This window comes from Stegostoma tigrinum, unplaced genomic scaffold (genome assembly GCF_030684315.1).
Source record: "Stegostoma tigrinum isolate sSteTig4 unplaced genomic scaffold, sSteTig4.hap1 scaffold_167, whole genome shotgun sequence".
NCBI classification, from domain to species: Eukaryota; Metazoa; Chordata; class Chondrichthyes; order Orectolobiformes; family Stegostomatidae; genus Stegostoma; species Stegostoma tigrinum.
Genome location: NW_026728108.1, coordinates 134749 through 156478, shown reverse-complemented (window position 1 = coordinate 156478; position 21730 = coordinate 134749). Strand labels below are relative to the sequence as shown.

The 21730-nt window shown below is 43.3% G+C and overlaps 2 protein-coding genes across 5 annotated transcripts in view; both read left to right on the top strand.

Moving 5' to 3' along the window:
- The window catches only part of LOC132207820 (utrophin-like), a 78223-nt gene extending 72188 nt beyond the window's left edge, over positions 1–6035 (top strand). For all 4 annotated transcript variants that reach the window (XR_009443872.1, XM_059643675.1, XM_059643674.1 and 1 more), the window contains one exon: positions 5728–6035. Coding sequence is in view for 3 of the 4 variants with exons in the window: in XM_059643675.1 (XP_059499658.1) it covers positions 5728–5781 (54 nt within the window). In the remaining variant the exon portion in view is untranslated. The remainder of the gene's footprint in view (positions 1–5727) is intronic.
- Positions 6036–12331: 6296 nt separating this feature from the next.
- LOC132207819 (utrophin-like) overlaps positions 12332–21730 on the top strand; it is a 35918-nt gene continuing 26519 nt past the window's right edge. The window contains exons 1-2 of the mRNA XM_059643672.1: positions 12332–12610; positions 21321–21478. Of these exons, the coding sequence (XP_059499655.1) occupies positions 12553–12610; positions 21321–21478 (216 nt within the window). The 5' untranslated portion in view covers positions 12332–12552. The remainder of the gene's footprint in view (positions 12611–21320; positions 21479–21730) is intronic.

Here is a 21730-nt window from a genome sequence, read left to right as displayed (position 1 = left end):
ACAGGCTACTAGAGTAGGTGGGATTGAGGTTCACAAGGAAGAGGTATTAGAAATCCTACAGAGGGTGAAGATAGATAAGTCCCCTGGGCCGGATGGGATTTATCCTAGGATCCTCTGGGAAGCCAGGGAGGAGATTGCCGAGCCGTTGCCATTGATCTTTAACTCGTCATTGTCTACAGGAATAGTGCCACATGATTGGAGGATTGCAAATGTGGTTCCCCTGTTCAAGAAAGGGAGTAGAGACAACCCTGGTAATTATAGACCAGTGAGCCTTACTTCAGTTGTTGGTAAAGTGTTGGAAAAGGTTATAAGGGATAGGATTTATAATAATCTGGAAAGGAATAAACTGATTAGGGATAGTCAGCACGGTTTTGTGAAGGGAAGTTCGTGCCTCACAAACCTTATTGAGTTCTTTGAGAAGGTGACCAAACAGGTAGATGAGAGTAAACCGGTTGATGTGGTGTATATGGATTTCAGCAAGGCATTCGATAAGGTTCCCCACAGGAGGCTCTTGTACAAAATGCGGAGGAATGGAATCATGGGAGACATAGCAGTTTGGATCGGAAATTGGCTTGCTGAAAGAAGACAGAGGGTGGGAGTTGATGGGAAATGTTCATCCTGAAGACCAGTTACTAGTGGTGTACCACAAGGGTCGGTGTTGGGTCCACTGCTGTTTGTCATTTTTTTTAAATGACCTGGATGAGGGCGTAGAAGGATGGGTTCGTAAATTTGCAGACAACACTAAGGTCGGTGGAGTTGTGGATAGTGTCGAATGTTGCTGTAGTTTGCAGAGAGACATAGATAGGCTGCAGAGCTGAGCTGAGAGGTGGCAAATGGAGTTTAATGCAGACAAGTGTGAGGTGATGCACTTTCGTCGGAGTAACCAGAAGGCAAAGTACTGGGCTAAAGGTAAGATTCTTAGTAGTGTAGATGAGCAGAGAGATCTCGGTGTCCATGTACACAGATCCTTGAAAGTTGCCACCCAGGTTGACAGGGCTGTTAAGAAGGCATACAGTGTTTTAGCTTTTATTGATAGAGGGATCAAGTTCCGGAACCAAGATGGCATGCTGCAGCTGTACAAAACTCTGGTGTGGCTGCACTTGGAGTACTGCGTACAGTTCTGGTCACTGCATTACAGGAAGGACGTGGAAGCTTTGGAAAGGGTGCAGAGGAGATTTACTAGGATGTTGCCTGGTATGGAGGGAAGGTCTTACGAGGAAAGGCTGAGGGACTTGAGGCTGTTTTTCTTAGAGACAAGAAGGTTGAGAGGTGACTTAATTGAGACATATAAGATAATCAGAGGGTTAGATAGGGTGGCTATGAGAGCCTTTTCCCTGGGATGGTGACGGCGAGCACGAGGGGGCATAGCTTTAAATTGAGGGGTGAAAGATAGAGGACAGATGTCAGAGGTAGTTTGTTTTCTCAGAGAGTATTGAGGGAATGAAACGCTTTACCTGCAACTGTAGTAGATTCGCCAACTTTAGGTACATGTAAGTCGTCATTGGATAAGCATATGGACGTACATGGAATAGTGTCGGTTAGATGGGCTTCAGATCAGTATGACAGGTCGGCACAACATCGAGGGCCAAGGGCCTGTACTGTGCTGTTATGTTCTATGTTCTATAAACAATTGCACCTCCCAGTCGCAAACCATTTTAACTCCCCCTCCCATTCTTTTGACGACCTGTCCATCATGGGCTTCCTGCAGTGCCACAATGATGCCACCCGAAGGTTGCAGGAACAGCAACTCATATTCCGCTTTGGAACCCTGCAGCCCAATGGTATGAATGTGGGCTTCATAAGTTTTAAAATCTCCCCCTCCCCCACTGCATCCCAAAACCTGCCCAGCTCGTCTCCTCCCCCAACTGCATCCCAAATCCAGCCCAGCTCATCCCCGCCTCCCTAACCTGTTCTTCCTCTCACCTAACCCCTCCTCCCACCTCAAGCCGCACCTCCATTTCCGACCTACTATCTCATCCCGCCTCCATGACCTGACCTCCCCGGACTGACCTATCCCCTCTCCACCTCCCCACCTACACTCTCTTCTCTACCTATCTTCTCCTCTATCCATCTTCAGTCCGCCTCCCCGTCTCTCCCTATTTATTTCAGAACCCTCTCCCCATCCCCGTCTCTGATGAAGGGTCTCGGCCCAAAACTTCAGCTTTTGTGCTCCTGAGATGCTACTTGGCCTGTTGTGTTCGTCCAGCTTCACACTTTGTTGTCTTGGATTCTCCAGCATCTGCAGTTCCCATTATCTCTCCCTTCAGCCCAACTGCCTATTTTCTGTTCTTTGACCAATTCTGAAAACATGCTAATATACTATCCCAAAATTATGTGTTTTTTCTTATATTAGGTAAACTTCGGGCGATATTTTTTCAAGTGCCATTTTAAAATCGAAACACAATACATCTACTGGTTCTGTTTTATCTGTCCTGTCTGTTACTTACTCAAAGAATTTTTTAAAAATTGCCAGGCACAATTTCCCCACCATGAAGCTATGCTGACTTTGCTTGATTATATTATCTGCTTCCACTGTTATGGACTCGATCAAATCCCCACACATAGGTATCAAGGAGACAACATAGACTCAAACTTTTATTTAAAGACAATTCTAAGGTGCTGTGTTCCAGATGTAAATCGATTGGGCACGCCACTCAGCTTTAAGCAAAACCACTTTCCCCCCAATTAAAATGCAAGCAAAAGAAAGAAGAATTAAGATTAGTTTAACTCTACTGGAAAACTTAATTGAATAATATATTACTTAACTACCAAACAACAACTGTTCCAATATAATAATATCCCACAAACACATCTTGGCAAAGGCAAAGTCAGTAAAACAGATTGTCTCACATGATTCTGGTAGCAGAAAGAGAACCCCTGCTTTTAGCTGTAACACAGAGAGAGAGAGAGAGAGAGAGAGAGAGAGAGAGAGAGAGAGAGATAACAGCTTCCACAGCCAACTTCAAACCTCAACAACTGTCGAAATCTCAACGAAAACCTTGGTTCTGTGGGAGCCTGACATGACCCATTCATACTGAGATAGTAAGAACTGCTGATGCTGGAGAATCTGAGATAACAAGGTGTAGAGCTGGATGAACACAACAGGCCATGCAGCATCAGAGGAGCAGGAAAGCTGATGTCTTGGCTGAGACCCTTCTTTGGAAATTACCCATTCATGCATGCTGCTTTTGTTGTTACAACTTCCAAAAAATAAAACCCCAAGGCCTCACGAGTTGTTTATTGGTTTAGAGAAGAACACAAGCCAGGACAAAATACACCTCTTAAAGCCATAGTATTGCCAGACCACATGACCTGCTGTTGCAGCTTTTACAACAGACTGCAATATTTTCCCAATGAGAGGTTGCCTATTTTTTGTCATCCTTCCTTTTCATATCAAGTTGTTACATTGGCAGTATTCCCATCTACTGCTTGAAATGTTCCAGATTCCCGGGATATTTGGAAGATGACTGTCAGTACATCCAGTATCTCTGTGGCTACATCTTTTAATATCCTAGTGCAGAGTACATCAGGTCCAGGATACCTCTCGACCTTTAGCCCCATTAGTTTCCCGAGCACCTTTTCTCTGGTGATATTTCCTGTCTGCTTTTTGCTCTTTGTTCACTAAATATTTTTGAGATGGTATTTGTGCCTTTTGCTGTGAAGACTGACATAAAGTATTTATTTGTCTCATTTGCCATTTCCTGATTCCCCATTATTATTTTTGCAGCCTTCATTCTTTAAGGGATCTGCGTTCACTTTGACCTCTTCCTTCATTTGTTCAAATAAGCTCTTATTGTCTGTTTCTTTTCTTTTTCTCAGCTTTGAAATCTTTCCTTATTTCTGGTTTCCCACTCACCTTGGGCACTGACTGTTGAATTGGCAGAACATTGGAGAGAATGCTGAGGATATGGAAGTTTTGGTCTGATAAATAGTACTCGACATGGTGCTGTTGCCCCAGCTCCTGCTCAGGTCTCTCCCAGTTGAAATGCCAAATAGGAGCCTGCCCATGCTCTTCACATCTGCCCTGCAGCATTAAATGGCTGGAGACAGGACATCAGGCACCCTCTTGGATGGAAATTCTACCTTGTCAAACTCCTGGCCACTTAGAGCTCAGAAGAGTCTGAAGTTGCTGATGGCTGGAGGGCGGGTCCCCGACGAGAGGTACGGAGTGGTCGAGGGTTGTTAGGGGTTGTTGAAAGGTTGGATGAGAGTTTAAGGGTGTGAAGTGCCTAGGATCAGGCCAAGGGGCCTGCGAATGTGGTTCCCCTTCCAACTCACGTTTTCTAGGTTGGATTATGCATCTAAAGCTGAATGTCTTTCTGATTGACATCTATCTCCTTAGGCAATAGAGGGGATCTCTTAAATTGCCATCAATTGGTCTCAGCAGGCCAAAGGATAGGCAGGCTGCTTGACAGTTCCCCAGAACTTCCACACATATACACACAGTGCCCTCCAGATTTTATGTGTTTCTTCCCACCTTCGTATCTGTGGGATGGGGCTGTATAATCGAGCTCATGCAGTGCTAAAACAAAGAAGTTATCCTGAACCTTGAAATAGGACTGGAATGATGCAGCCAAATCTGGTGACTAAACTTCAAGGGTAATAATTTTGGTAGTATTGAATAATAATGATGAAATTTACCCAACGTATTTTAGGAATGTGACATTTTATCAACAAATTTAGCTCATGCTATTTTCATTGGAGTACAGGGGATTAATAAGTAGTTAATGAAACATAAAGGATTATGATCAGTTGGGGTAAAATAAACGTGGAAAGGCTGTGTTCCCATGGCTGATGGATGATGTTACAAGGAGAAGGGAATGCATTCATGTTTTGGGGAAAAGATGTAGGGGTTGTAAAGAGGAATTTTTTTGAAGCAGTCAATGTTCATGGGCCAGGATCTTGCTGCCTGTGGAAGGGTTAGAAGCCGAGAAAATCAATGATTTCAGTCACATGAATGCATATCTCTGGGCGCTTCATTCCTCACATTGCCATTAGATTTTATTTATGGAGGTTCTGTTATATTTCGAGTGGTTCGACTGGCATTTGATGTTTTGATGAAGTTTGCCAGATTTTGTTGGCATCATGTGAACTAACATTGAAGTGATACTTGGTTAACTACTAATTGTTTTTGGTAGACACTGTAGAACATACCATATGTATGACAAAATAGCAAAATTACAAGAGAAATCTCGTTCAAAACCTAGGTAACAGAGCACCTTTTTAGAATTAACAAGAATGTGTGATTAACACACTTAATAGCTGTGGCATAGTGTGATTTAAAAGAATGCTGATTACCAGAAGTGAAATATGGGTTGTAAGGTCCACTATTTTAAACGGGTAAAGAGCCAATTAGATTGTACTTTGGATTTGGATGTCGTGAGAATGAACATCGGTTGAAAGAGATGGATGTTTGAGGTTAAATTGTTGTGAATCCTGCTTCATAAATATAAAGGAGGGCTTCATGACATAGAAAGCTACTGTTCCTCCACCATTGTTCTGCAGAAATTACTGAACCAAACAACAGAATATGACCAGCATCACTGACGGTTCCCTCGTTAGATTTGACATATTGCATTTGAGAAGGAAATGGCCTGTTTCCATCATTCCAGAGTACTTTTGTGAATCCTTGTATTTATTTCGAGGCCAAATAAAGGAATTAATTTTATTTAATAGCTCCAATAAGTTAAAACTGTAATTGAAGTTAGTTTTCTTCCTCCTTTGTAGTGGATCTGTTGGAGTTGCACACAGCACAACGCGTCTTGGATCAACACAAATTGACACAAAACGAGCAACGTCGAAATGTGACTGAAGTAATCAACTGTTTGACGACCATTTATGATGGTTTGGAACAAAATCACTTGGTCAATGTGTCACTCTGTGTCAACATGTGTCTGAACTGGCTGCTGAGCGTCTTTGATACGTATCTATGATTTACACTTTAATGTAGTATGTTTAGATTGTCCTAAGGTGCATGAAACTGCATGCGACGTATTGGATTTTGATATGTACATGATCAGTTAAGTAAATGTGAAGATTGTTGACTGATTAAAATCAATCCGAGTATTGATGACATAAGGTTTCAGTATGTTCTAATTTCATTTTAGTTCAACAGAGAAAATAGTTGAAAGTTTGAGCGACTTTTGTTTTAAATCATAAAATTGAAAGTGATATACTTTTGATTCCATTTGGTCAGACCTGTACAGGATCATGTAGACGTCTTGACACTCTGATTGTAATGCTCTTCACGGTGACAAATGTTAGTGCTGGAGAAAGATGTGTATAAAGTACACAATATGAACATCATCCAGTTAATGTCAAGGAATAAATGGCTTTGTGAGGGGCAGGTCATGCCTCACAAACCTTATCGAGTTCTTTGAGGATGTGACTAGAAAGGTTGATGAGGGTCGAGCTGTGGATGTCATGTATATGGACTTCAGCAAGGCATTTGATAAGGTTCCCCATGGTAGGCTCATTCAGAAGGTCAGGAGGAATGGGATACAGGGGAACTTAGCTGTCTGGATACAGAATTGGCTGGCCAACAGAAGACAGCGAGTGGTAGTAGAAGGAAAATATTCTGCCTGGAAGTCAGTGGTGAGTGGTGTTCCACAGGGCTCTTGGTCCTTGGGCCTCTACTGTTTGTAATTTTTATTAATGACTTGGATGAGGGGATTGAAGCATGGGTCAGCAAGTTTGCAGATGACACGAAGCAAGGAGGTGTCGTTGACAGTATAGAGGGCTGTTGTTGGCTGCAGCGGGACATTGACAGGATGCAGAGATGGGCTGAGAGGTGGCAAATGGAGTTCAACCTGGATAAATGCGAGGTGATGCATTTTGGAAGGTCGAATTTGAAAGCTGAGTCCAGGATTAAGGATAGGATTCTTGGCAGTGTGGAGGAACAGAGGGATCTTGGTGTGCATATACATAGATCCCTTAAAATGGCCACCCAAGTGGACAGGGTTGTCAAGAAAGCATATGGTGTATTGGCTTTCATTAACAGGGGGATTGAGTTTAAGAGTCGTGAGATCTTGTTGCAGCTCTGTAAAACTTTGGTTAGACCGCACTTGGAGTAATGCGCCCAGTTCTGGTCGCCCTATTATAGGAAAGATGTGGATGCTTTGGAGAGGGTTCAGAGGAGGTTTACCAGGATGCTGCCTGGATTGGAGGGCTTATCTTATGAAGAGAGGTTGACTGAGCTCGGACTCTTTTCATTGGAGAAAAGGAGGAGGAGAGGGGACCTAATTGAGGTGTACAAGATAATGAGCGGCATAGATAGAGTTGATAGCCAGAGACTATTTCCCAGGGCAGAAAAGGCTAACATGAGGGGTCATAGTTTTAAGCTGGTCGGAGGAAAGTACAGAGGGGATGTCAGAGGCGGGTTCTTTACACAGAGAGTTGAGAGAGCATGGAATGCGGTGCCAGCAGCAGTTGTGGAAGCAAGGTCATTGGGGTCATTTAAGAGACTACTGGACATGCATATGGTCACAGAAATTTGAGGGTGCTCACATGAGGATCAATGGTCGGCACAACATCGTGGGCTGAAGGGCCTGTTCTGTGCTGTACTGTTCTATGTTCTATGTTCTATGTTCTAACTGTGTCATTGTGGTATTTTCCAGACTAATTGTCCTTCAGCTTATCTCAGTCAGATTGTTTACTAAACTCCATTTAGGAATAATGTTATGCACTTCACTTGGAAATGTATGAGGACTGTGACAGTATATTGGGGAATCCTTGCAAGCGGAGAGAATTTTATTTTCTTTCAGTCCGGGCTGGATCTCATTCTAGGACTTGGAGATGAAAGTCCGGGGTTAAACTTTCAGTGTCCTTCTATACACCCCTAATCACCTCCAATATTTCATTTATATTAAATTGAGCTTCGTCTGCATGAGATGTGTTCCAATATTATATCATTATTGTGACTGTCAATTTTGACATTGTTCATTAGGTGCGTACCCTTCATATTGATTGCAGCTCAAGGTCCTTCTGGATGTCAAAACCAAAATGTTGCATTTTCCAGTAAAATTGCAGACATTGAGCGGAAATTCACACTAGGGAGTACTGAAAGGCATGAATTATTTCTCAGTACCACCCTCATTAATACTTTTTCTACCTGCCAGACAGAAACTCGACTCTCAGAATTACCGAAATGAAATTCTGAGTGGGTGTGTGGTGCTTGCACTTTGCTCAATGCTCCTCTGGACCTCCAACTTGGGTAGTAGTCACCAGTATCTGCAGCCACACCCTTCAGTAGCACCCCATCTCCACAGTTTTGACATGTGGCATGTTCCAGCCTCAGCACATCTCACATCTGCTTTCAGTACTCTTCTGTACTTCATTGCTGCATTTTGGATTGCAGCAGCCCCCCTCATTGCAGTGCTACTGCCAGGGCACTTTTATATGCAGGAACAGGCACCCATTCGTGTATTGGGCCACGTTACACATCAGGACACCTTGCTTGAGCTCTCCACTCTCATTTTGTCCCTGCATGAATGCTAACAGCTCCTCTGCCTTGTCTTCATTTGCCTTGTCTTTTTACGGGTTGCCCCCTCCGCCACACCTCACAGACTCATAATGCTAGTATATTGATTAACCTTTTGGCATCGAGACAAAGCCAGACAGCTTGTCATGTTTGTCAGCAGTCATCAATCAAAGGAGTGGGTGTGTTGCCGTTCAGCACCGTGATATGTTGATCTCACACCTGCAGCATGTGCCAGCTGCAGAAGCACAGAACGCGTTGCATTGTCTCCAACCTCATGGTCATGCTTCAGGTTCCGAGGGGAATGGTCTCCAGTCAAGGGAGGCAGTTTCAGGCAGCAGATCTAGGTAACTCCAGGGCATTGTCTGATATCACTCGAGGGGCTTGGATGCAATCAGTTGGCTGCTCAGGATGACCATCGTCAGGACACTGTCCTCATAGGTTGTGGGAAGTCGAACGTTAGACACCTCACTACCTGTGTTGGCTCTTTCTGCCCTACTGTGGGCTGTTTTTCCTGGATGAAACAAAGGGAGGGATTGAGTGAGATGAAATGAGCTGGTGCATTTGTTAGTGCTCATGTATGTTTGGGAAGGGAGGTGAGGTCTCCTGGGTGAGAGCAAGAGGCACAGAGACATAGAGGATTAATAGCCTTGGGCCCTCAAGTAGGCGAGAGCAAGTGAAGACAGACATTGAATGCTTTGGTGAGAATGGTATTACATGAGCTGTGCTGAAGGGTGGTGCAGAATTAGAGAGAGGGTGAATGTGAGGTAGCACAGAACAATGAGGCTCTTCTTCTGTTGGAGCAGGGGTCACTGATCTTGCAGCACTGCTGGATGGTTCTTTTGGTGGTTGAGCCTGCGTTGGCACTGGACAGCCTTGGATCAGTCTGGCCGAGTCTTGTGTCGTGGCCTCCTGTGCTTGTCCTTGGGAAAGAGGACAGTTCTGCACTGCACCAATCCATCCACCAGGACCTCCAGGTCCCTAACTGTAAAGTAAGGTGCTAATTTCCCCTTTCCTGCCCTGTCTGGGACAAATGCTATGAACGGTACGAGGCAGTTCTGGATTCTGAGCAATTTACTGGTCCACAATAGCCTTCAAACATGGCACGAGTGCCAGTAATACCGGGATGGTCCAGTTACTTTGAGTGGAGAACTAACTAGCGTCGGTTGAGAGAGGCACAACAGGAGCATTGTTGCCAGTTATTGAATAGGTTTGCAACAACAGAGTGAGAAAATTTCTTCGGTCTTTTGGAGAGATACTGTCCTTGCAGTGCAATAAAAATGACACTGAACTGATTCATTCCAGTGTTTTAGACCTGATGATTTAAGAACAGAATTAGATCATTCAGCCCATCGAGTGGGATCTATCATTCTCAATCCCATTCTCCTTTGTCCATACTAAGCAAGAACATATCTATCTATGCCTGAAATCAACTCTGACTTGGCCTCCACAGCTTTCTACATCAATGAGTTCCACAGGTTCGCAACTTTCTGACTGAATAAATTCCTCCTCATCTCCATCCTGAAGGGTGGTCCCTTTGACTCTGAGGCTGTGCCCTCAGGTCCTAGTCTCTCCGACTCGTGGAAACAACATCTCTGTGTGCACTCTATCCAGGCCTGACTGACCTTCAGTGTGACCCCCTTCGTCCTTCTAAACTCCGTCGAGTACAGACCCAGAGTTCTCAGCCACTCCTCACATGACAGTCCCTTCATCCCCAGGATTATGTTTGAGAACCTCCGCTAGACCCTGACAAAGGCCCGCACATCCTTCCTTAGATAGATGGCCAAAAACTGCTCTTAATATTCCAAATGCAATATGACCAGAGCCTTACACAGCCTCAGCAATACGTCTCTGCTCTTGTATTTTTGCCGTCTTGAAATGAATGCTGACATTGCATTTGCTTTCCCAACTGCCAACTGAACCTGCATGTTAAAAGAATCCTGAACTGGGGCATCTTTGTGCTTCAGATTTCTGAAGCCTTTCCCCATTTAGAAAATAGTCTATGCCTGTAATGCCACTTCTCGAAAGACTCTCTGTGACCTCCCAACCCCCTCAACACTGCCTGCCTTTCCACCTATCGAAATGTCATCTGCAACAACCCACTATGGACAACAATACCATCAGTTCCTTTGTCCAGATTGTTAATGTATAATGTGAATGGCTGTAGTCTGAACTCTGATGACTGTGGAACTCCTCTAGTTGCTGGCTGCCATCCTGAAAAAGACCCTTTTATTGCCACTCTGTGCATTCCGCCAGTTAGCCAATTCTCTGTCCGTGGCAGTACCTACTCCCGAACACCATAAGCTCATTTTTTTAAATTTTGAAGCCTCCTGTGTGGGACCTTCTCAAAGGCTTTCTGGAAATCCAAACAGATAAAGTTCAATGGTTCTCTTTTGTTTTAACTCACTGGTTACATTCTCAAAGAATCTAACAGAGACCTTCCCTTGACAAAGTTGTGTTTTCTCAGCCCAATTTAGCATGTATTTCCAAGTATTACCATGTACTTCCAAGTACTCTCCGGCCTCATCCTTAATAATGGACTCTAAAATCTGACCTAATGACCAGCGCCAGGCTAACAGGTCTATAATTTCTTGTCTTTTGCCTCCCTCCATTTTAAACAGGGGCGTTATATTTGCCATTTTGTACTCCTTTGGGACCCACCCTGACTCCAGTAATTCCTGAAAGATCACCAATAACTGCATGGTTTTTTCACTTATCTCCTTCAGAACTCTGGGGGGCAGTCCATCTGGTCCATGTAATTTACCATCTTCTCGGAATTATAGAATTCCTACAGAGCGGAAAGAGGCCATTGGGTCTGCACTTGGAATACTGCGTCCAGTTCTGGGCGCCCTATTATAGGAAAGATGTGGATGCTTTGGAGAGGGTTCAGAGGAGGTTTACCAGGATGCTGCCTGGACTGGAGGGCTTATCTTATGAAGAGAGGTTGACTGAGCTCGGTCTCTTTTCATTGGAGAAAAGGAGGAGGAGAGGGGACCTAATTGAGGTATACAAGATAATGAGAGGCATAGATAGAGTTGATAGCCAGAGACTATTTCCCAGGGCAGAAATGGCTAGCACGAGGGGTCATAGTTTTAAGCTGGTTGGTGGAAAGTATCGAGGGGATGTCAGAGGCAGGTTCTTTACGCAGAGAGTTGTGAGAGCATGGAATGCGTTGCCAGCAGCAGTTGTGGAAGCAAGGTCATTGGGGTCATTTAAGAGACTGCTGGACATGTATATGGTCACAGAAATTTGAGGGTGCATACATGAGGATCAATGGTCGGCACAACATTGTGGGCTGAAGGGCCTGTTCTGTGCTGTACTGTTCTGTGTTCTATGTTCTATCTCCGCAAAGAACATCCCACCGAGACCCAGCCCTGTACTGTTTCCCCGCAAGCTCACATTTGCCATGGTTGATCCACCTTGCCTGCACATCTTTGGACTGTGGATGGAAATCAGAGCACCTGGCGGAGACCCGTGCAGACATGGGGAGAATGTACAAATTCCACACAGACCCTTCAGCTTCTCCTTTGAGATGGCCACCACACTCACTTCTGCTTCAGACTCCCTTAAAGTTCTACTACTGGTGCCTTCCAACCTGAAGACTGATGCAAAATACTTGTTCAGTTCCTCTGCCATTTCTTTGTTCCCCAACACTACTTATTTGGCCCCTCTTGAAATTTTCTTTGGATTTTCAGGGGTGTTTTACAATAACAATATCTACTTTATTGTGTTGACAAATGGATTATTTAGATCATCACAGAAACAAAAAGCAAAATTCATCAGTACTCTCAATTAACAATCATATATATATATTAATATCACAATCAATGCATTTCCATCAGGTAAGCACGTAGCTGGAACTTTCTAACCTGGCAGTTTTCACTTTTCATTTCTCAGATTTCACTCTCAGACAGAACAGTTGATGTTGACACACTGTTCATTAAAAATAGCATCCACTGTATTTTTCCCCATGTTGTAGCTCGTGGGCTTGTGTCACCTTAACCCATAGAGTCCATGTTCATTTTCAAGCAAGTTATTACTTTCGTGATTTCAGGTGTTACATTCAGAAGGGTACCATGCTGCAATTCGAGCCTGCAGTTTCCAGAGTAATCCCAATGTGGAAGATTTTGAAAAGTATGTAAGTTTCCCTAATTTACTTGTCTTTTAGATCCAAACTGATGAAGACCACGGTCCAGATTTCTGTTCTTAACAAGAATGCCTATTTATTACAACTGCATAGATTCTAGCTACAGTCAGATATTTACAAACATTGGACACATATCTGTACAAATTAAAACTGTAAGCCCCCTGTTAACTCATCTTCCTGCAGACAAACATCGAGGGGAGAGGGATAAAACATGGATATTATAGGTGTAAAAAAAAGGCTAAGTAAGCTGTTCAGTGGCCCCTGTTCACAGGATTTGCAAAGATGATCTTGAGGATATAAAACAAATGAATAAATATCCCAGAGTGACTTATTATCTATTAAAACATGTGTTGATGATATGGCATTGCTATGATCATAAAATAGAACATTGTCCAATTTCCTATGAGCATTACCGTAGTTTTCATTTGTATTCTCCATGTCGGGAACATACTTAATTAGTACTTTACTGATTAAGTGACCTTTGCTCATCTACAGTGTTCAGTTGCAAACAGCCAATAGTTTATTATTCTAATTTCGTAACTTTGGTTTGGAATTTTGTCATAGGAAATGTATTTCCCCTGTGTACTTGTAGCCAATCCTCCATTGGCAAAGAAACACAACTAGTGCATTTATGTAGCTCATTTTATGGTCTCAGGCATAAAAAGTACTTTATAGGCAGCTAAACTACCTTTGAAATGTCGTCACTGATGTAGCATAAGAAAACCTGTTGTATTTAAAATAGTCAGAAGTAAAGAAATATGAAATAATAAAGAAAGAAGAAATAGTAAAATAGATATGAAATTATGAATGTAAAGAAATATAAAATCTTCAGCCCTTTGCGAGTGGAGACGTAGAATCAGGAGATGCAGAGTCAGTATGGAGCCGACCAGGGAGGAGGCAATTCTGGATCTGGTGTTGTGCAACGAACCGGATTTGATCAGGGACCTTGAAGTAAAGAAGCCATTAGAGGTAGTGACAATAATATGATAAGTTTTAATCAGCAATTTGAGAGGGAGAAGGGAGAATTGGAAGTGTCAGCATTGTAGTTGAAGAAAGGGAACTATGGAGCGATGAGGGAGGAGCTGGCCAAAGTTCAATGGTTCAATACCGTAGCAGGGATGGCAGTGGAACAACAATGGCAGGTATTTCTGGATATAATGCAAAAGGTGCGGGATCAGTTCATTCCAAAGAAAGATCCGAAGGGGAGGCAGGGGCGGCCGTGGCTGACGAGGGAAGTTAAGGACTCTCTAAAGATAAAAGAGAAGTATAACATAGCAAAGATGAGCGGGATGCCGGAGGACTGGGAAGCTTTTAAAGAGCAACAGAAGATCACTAAAAAGGCAATACGCGGAGAAAAAAATGAGGTACGAAGGAAAACTGACCAAAAATATGAAGGAGGATAGTAAGGATAACAAAGTGTGGAGCTGGATGAACACAGCAGGCCAAGCAGCATCTCAGGAGCACAAAAGCTGACATTTCGGGCCTGGGTGAAGGGTCTAGGCCCGAAACGTCAGCTTTTGTGCTCCTGAGATGCTGCTTGGCCTGCCGTGTTCATCCAGCTCCACATTTTGTTATCTTGGATTCTCCAGCATCTGCAGTTCCAATTATCAAGGAGGATAGTAAAAGGTGTGTGGAAAAAAAAAATGGTTAAGACTAGAATTGGGCCCTTGAAGACAGAAACAAGTGAATTTATTATGGGGATCAAGGAAATGGCAGAAGAGTTGAGTAGGTACTTTGGAACTGTCTTCACTCGGGAAGACACAAGCAATCCCCCAGATGTAATAATGGCTGAAGGACCTAGGGTAATGGATGAATTGAAGGGTATTGATGTTAGGCAAGAAATGGTGTTGGATAGACTGTTGGGTCTGGAGGCTGATAAGTCCCTGGGACCTGATGGTCTGCATCCCAGGGTACTTAAGGAGGTGGCTCTGGAAATCGTGAACGCATTGGTAATCATTTTCCTATGTTCTCTAGATTCAGGATCAGTTCCTGCGGATTGGAGGGTGGCTGATGTTGTCCCACTTTTCAAGAAAGGAGGGAGAGAGAAAACAGGAAATTATAGATCGGTTAGCCGGACGTCAGTGGTGGGAACGATGCTGGAGTGAATTATAAAAGATGAAATTACAACTCATTTGGATAGCCGGAACAGGATAGGTCAGAGTCAGCAGGAATTACGAAGGGGAAATTGTGCCTGACTGATCTTCTGGAATTTTTTGAGGATATAACTGTGAAGATGGACAAGGGAGAGCCAGTGGATGGGGTGGACCAGGACTTTCAGAAAGCCTTTGATAAAGCCCCACAGAGGATATGAGTGAGCAAAATTAGGGCACATGGTATTTGGGGCAAAATACTGACTTGGATTGAAAATTGGCTATCTGACAGGAAGCAGAGAGTAGTGATAAACGGGTCCCTTTCGGAATGGCAGGCGGTGACCAGTGGGCTACCACAAGGTTCAGTGCTGGGACCGCAGCTGTTTACAATATACATTAATGATACAGATGAAGGCACTAAAAGTAATATTAGCAAATTTGCCAATGACACAAAGCTGGGTGGCAGTGTGAAATGTGAGGAGGATGTTATGAGAATACAGGGTGACTTGGACAGGCTAGCTGAGTGGACGGATGCATGGCGGACGCTGTTTCATGTGGATAAATGTGTGGTTATCCATTTTGGTGACAAGAACAGGAAGGCAGATTACTATCTAAATGGAGTCAGGTTAGGTCAAGGGGGAAGTACAACAAGATCTAGGTGTTCTTGTACATAAGTCAATGAAAGCGAGCATGCAGGTACAGCAGGCAGTGAAGAAAGCTAATGGCATGCTGGCCTTCATAACAAGAGGAATTGAGTATAGGAGCAAAGAGGTCCTTCTGCAGCTGTACAGGGACCTGGCTTAGAAGGACGAGAGGGTGTCTGATTGAGACGTATAAGATTGTTAAAGGATTGGATACTCTGGAGGTAGGAAGCATGTTTCCGCTGATGTGTGAGTCCAGAACCAGAGGACACAGTTTAAAAATAAGGGGTAGGGCATTCAGAACAGAGTTGAGGGAAAACTTCTTCACCCAGAGAGCAGTGGATGTATGGAATGCTCTGCCCCAGAAGGCAGTGGAGGCCAAGTCTCTGGATAGTTTCAAGAAAGAGATGGATAGAGCTCTTAAAGACAGTGGAATCGAGGGTTATGGGGATAAGGCAGGGACAGGATACTGATTGTGGATGATCAACCATGATTATAACGAATGGTGGTGCTGGCTCGAAGGGCCGAATGGCCTACTTCTGCACCTGTTGTCTACTGTAAAAGTTAATTGTATAAGAATGATTAAGACGGTCCCATATTTCTGGTGTTGGCAGCTTGTTCAGATAGGGAAAGCAAGGTTGATCTTGATTCTGCTCCTGTTTGTTACACAGAAGCCTCTTCGAGCAACAATTCTTGAATGTTGATGGGACATTGAAACGCAGGTAGATTATCATGATCACTTGTTGAAAATGGATAGCAGCTAGTGGTTCTCTTTCCTCTCAACCAGTGACCAGTAGGCAATGGTCAAACAGTACGTAACCCAGAGGTCACAAGCTCCCCTGAGACATGATGTCAGTTGAGTCTCATGAATAACTACCTGCAGATGAGTTATCTGTAGATAAAGCATGGTATTAAATCTCACACATACTGCTCTCAACCATTTTATTCGAAGTGTTTATCACTCGTTGCATCGAAACAGATCACACAACCTGAATTGGCATCTGCACAAATACCAACATACAAGTTCCATATAGTGGCATTTTGTTTAAAGTTGTATTTATAAAATGATCGGGTGAAGTATTAATCTTCACAAATCATATTAAGATGCTACAGAAATCTATGGAAGTGAGAAATTTGTTTTTTGATTCAATACATGTGTGACAAATGACAATTCAAAGAGATCTTTGTTTCAGCTGGAGTGGGTTGCGGAGTCGGTCTCATTCGGGGCATTTAAGTGACTATTAGACAGGCATATGGATGGTCATATAAGATAGGGGTGGAGTTAGATAGACCTGAGGTTTAGGGTAAAAGTTCGGCACAACATTGTGGGCTGAAGGGCCTGTACTGTTCGATGTTCTATGTACCTTACGCTGTATTCAAATAAGTAAAGTCAGTCAGTGACGTTCTGCAACTTCCTTTTCCAGAAGTATGAGTGGAAGAATCAGAGTGCTTTCTTTGAAAATTGGCTTGACGTGACTCTACAAGGGTCATCTGGAGGAAAAATACAAGTGTCAGTACTAAATCTATCATTGCTGATACACATGTAAACTGTAGATTTAACTGTATGTAAACTTTGTTCAACAAACTAGCACACTCAATAAACTGACAAAAATTATACACCAGATGTTTACTGTATTCTCATCATCTTGTGATGTATGGTGAGGATGCAAGTGAAAAGGCACTCTGCCAGTAAGTTTTAATTGAGGCAAAGTTGCCTCATTACTGAAGTCATTTATGCTGTAAATGAGGGAGAACAGTGATGTGTATATCCCAGATAATAAAATGTGAGGCTGGATGAACACAGCAGGCCCAGCAGCATCTCAGGAGCACAAAAGCTGACGTTTCGGGCCTAGACCCTTCATCTGATGAAGGGTCTAGGCCCGAAACGTCAGCTTTTGTTCTCCTGAGATGCTGCTGGGCCTGCTGTGTTCATCCAGCCTCAGATTTTATGATCTTGGATTCTCCAGCATCTGCAGTTCCCATTATCACTGATACAATGTGTATATCCCATGCATTATGTTCCTATTATTGAGTGTGTGTTTTTTGCGTGTGTGGACCTATTGATCAACTGGAATTTTTGATTATTCAGCTCATTCCTGGTACCGCAGGTGCTGTTTAACAAAAGGTTTGCTGTATTAGTATATTTCTGTATTTAGTCACTGCCACATGAGTGTTAAGTCATAACTTGGTCTGTGCAGAATGTGCACAGTGCATTCCTGCAAGATAAATGATGCGCTACATATGTATGATGCTATTGTTTCTCAAAGGCACGAACCTTAGCGGCTGTTTTTGTGACCAATAATGTTTTCATCATTCGCACTGGGAAAAAGATTTGGAAGTGCTGTATGACTCTACTGCTCACTTGCAGAAGTGATAACACTGAATGTGAGGTAATGTTTTTGCCCATTTGTTGTTCTGTTGGTCAGCAATGTATCTCACAAACTAATGGGCATATTTCATTGAAAGCTGGTACGTACGGGTATGGTCCAAGGAAGAACTGATTAGTTTTTGACAGATCCAGATTTATTTCTCTATTTTTTAAAGCAACAGTTAAAATTGGTCGGATAGGCAAATGATCATCTTTCTGGAATATTATTGATTGATTTAGAATGTTGTGGATTGTGTCAGCCCTGATAGTAGAATTTGTCATAACTATCAAAACATGAGCAGATTTTTGAGAGCAGATTATCAAATTGGCCTGAAGCTTTCTCAGTGAGATGGAAGCTTTTAAGAAAAGGATTTATTTTATCGGCCTTGCATTTACAAAGAATCAGTCAAGTGGAGAAATGCCTCAAAGAAAAGCTGTGTAATTGTAGTCTCATGGATGTTTTTTGCACAGGAGGAGGCCATGCGGTCCGTAGTTCCTGCACTGCTCAACAAAGATCTGTCTGCATCGAACTCACTTTGGCTCATAGCCCTGGAGCCTACGGCAACACAAGTGAATATCTAAATACTTAAATATTCAGACACTTTCTGAATCAGCCACACTTTCAGTCAGTGAGCTCAGGACTCCCACCACACTGGGAAAATAGGTTCTCCTCAACTCCCCTCTTAGCTTTCTACCTGTGAACTTCAATCTATGCCCCCTGTGTATTGACATGTCTACGAATGGAAAAAGCAGCTTCCAGTTATCCTTTCTATGCCCTTCAAAATCTTAAAAACCTTTACCAGTTCCCCTTGTCTGCTTCAATCTTGGCATCGGTCAGATGGGCAGGTCAGTGGCAGATTGATATAGCCTGAAGAAGGATTAAGATAAGAGAGTACTTAATGTGGCAAAGCCTGTCGTGCCCGATGGAGGTCAGCAACGGCAGTCAGCAGTGAAGTCCACCGGCAAGGATGGGCGGGCCTTAGCCCAGCGCAGGGGAATACGAACCGTCATGGGGGAAGCCTCGGTCAGAGTGTCTGAAAACTCGTGGCTTAAGAAAGGACTGTAATGTTTGACTTTTTAAACTTTTGTTTTTATTTTTCTACTGTTATACTAAGAAGACTGTAGTGCTGAACTTTTTAACGTATTCAATTATTTTTATAACATAGAGCATGGAACGGTACAGCTCAGTACAGGCCCTTCGGCCCACGATGTTGTCCCGAACTATTACCCTCATCCCAAGGTCTGTCTCACCTCCACCACTACCTTATACTGTCATCCATGTACTTGTCTAATGGCCGATTAAATGCCCCTAATGAGGCCGACTCCACTACCCTCTCCGGCTTTGCGTTCCACTCCCCTGCGACTGAGTAAAGAAGGATGGATAAATTTTCTACATTTGCAACTGAAATTTCGTACCGAGGTACTTTGTACCTGAGATGGCACCGTCTGAGGTGGCATTGCACTCCTGTACCCTGTATTGAATATGTGTGATAATAAAACCTAAGTCTAAATCTAATGCATAGCAGGACACTGGGAAGCTGAGAGGAGAAAAGGGATCCTAGGGTGCTAGTTCATAAATTCCTGAAGGGGTCAGGTCAGGCTAGTAAGGGTTGTTACAAAGACATATGGGACATCTCCCTTTATCAGATGGTAAGAGTGGGGAGGTCACTTTGTGCTGTTTAAAAGTTTGGTTAGGCCACAGCTGGAGTTGTGTGTGGCATTTTGGTCACCACCCATCAGGAAGGATGTGATTGCACTGGAGGGAATGAAAAGGATGTTGCATATGTTGGAGCATTTTAGCTGTGAAGAAAGGCTGGAAAAATTCAGATTATTTTCTGTGAAGCAGAGAAGTTTTCGGGGTTGAGTGGAGGTCCTGATAGAGGCATATAAGATTATGAGAGGTAAAGATAGGTTGAGTAGAAAGCATTGTTCCCCTTAGTTAAATCATCAATAACGGTAGGGCATAATGTTAAAGAGAAACACGGGAAATTTAGCGGAGGTTTGAGGAAAATCGTTTTCATCCAGAGTGTGGCAAAGGTCTGGAATGCATTGCCTGGGAGGGAAGTTGAAACAGGAAACCTCACACCCTTTGAAAAGTACTTGGATGAGCACTTGTAATGGCATAATATTTTTGAGAATGGTCTAGTGTGTAAAAATGGGACTAGTATATGTCGCAGTGTGTTTTTAGAGGTACAGCCTTAGTGGGCCGTAGGACCTCTTCTGTACTCTATGATTCCATGAGAACCCCCAGCCCAGGCAGCATCTTGGTTTTTTCAGTAATGTCCAGGATCACACCCTTCATAGTGTGATCCCTTGCCTTGTTAGCCCTCCCGAGTTCGTTAGCTCACACTTTTCCTGGTTGAGTTCCAATTGCTGTGTCCAGCTGACCAGTGTGCTGATCTCCTCCTGAAGTTTATTCTTTCTGTCTGTCAACCAATTTTGGGTCCAGTGTACCACTTTGCCTTTGATCCCATGGCTGTTATTTACATGACCATTCCGTCGATATCCTCCTCACTAAATTAGTCATTCGCTAGCAACACGGTCATACACACTGTGTTTAAGCCAAAATGATGAATCTCGTTGACAAATTTCAAGGGTCCTTGTGGCAAGCCCTGCACAACCCCACTCAAAGCAAACATCCTGTCAAATAGATATCCCTCGACCATCAATCACCCTGTGCTCTCTGCCTCAGCCAGTTTTGGCTCCAGCGTGCCTCTTTGCCTTTGATCCCGTTGACTGTTGCTTTCTTGATCAGTCTGCCAAGGGGGGCTTTACTAAGTCCACATCAAATGCATAAGCTCATCAACACTCCAACATCTCCTCAAAAAAGGATCAAATTTCTGAAACGTGACCTCACCTTAACAAATCCATACTGACTATCCCTGATTAGTTCATGCAAGTACATTCTACCCCTAAGAATGCCTCTTTATAGCTTCTCCAGTGCTGAGATTATTCTGACTGGCCTTTAATTTCCTGGTCTGTTCCTCTCTCCATTTGTTCATCGTAGGACAATGTTCATCGTCCTTCATGACTTCACGTGTGATTGACAAGGGTTTGAAAATTGCTGACAGGGGCCCAAATATCTCCTCCCTCACTTCCCTTGCTCGCTGGTATACATTTCAGTTCGGCCTGTAGATGTATCCACTTTTAAATTTGCTGAACCAGCTGCATCTTCCGATGTCTAAACTTCTGATGTTCCTAGGTCCTCTGCCCTGATATCAATACTTGCAGTGTCCTTTTCCATTGTAAAGATTGACACAAAATATTCATTGAGGACAGTGCCCATGTTTTCCAGGTCCACACAAAGATTATCTCTGTGAAAAGAACGAGGAGATATTAGAGAGGTTTGAGATTTACAATCAAGAAAGAAATGACTTCCTTGGAGAATCATACAACATACATTGTCCATTGGTGCCAAGAAACAGAAGTTTTTGTTTCCACAGTTGTTTGCAAATAGCCAATCAAGATCATAAAATAATGTTTTAAGATAATTTACAAAGCAAGGCAATTGAGGAAGATATATTGGATGTATTGAACTCTTAACTACCTCCCTTAAGTTTCGGAATATCAAGTTTTTTCTTATGGATAACTTTTGCAGACCTCTTCAAACAAGGAGCTGAACCCACAGAATTATGTGACCAACAAAGCCTGAGCCTTTTGCTTCACAATGCAGTCCAGATCCCTCGGCAGCTGGGTGAGGTACCTTCATTTGGAGGCAGCAACATTGAACCAAGTGTCCGCAGTTGCTTCCAACATGTAAGTGTGCTCTGCGCCACTTCAGAAGGTCAAGCGGGTCTACTTGCCAGTATGAATTTTGTGCTCATTTTCGGTTTGAATTAGTTCCAGAGGCCAACATGTACCACCACTAATCCAAGGCTATCATGTTGACAAGTAGTCAATGTTTTTAATCATTAATTTAATAAAAACAATGTCAGAAACCCCAATGATAGTGTATTAGATATGTCTGAGGATAGCGGATGTAAACTTGACATAATTAATCATGCAGCT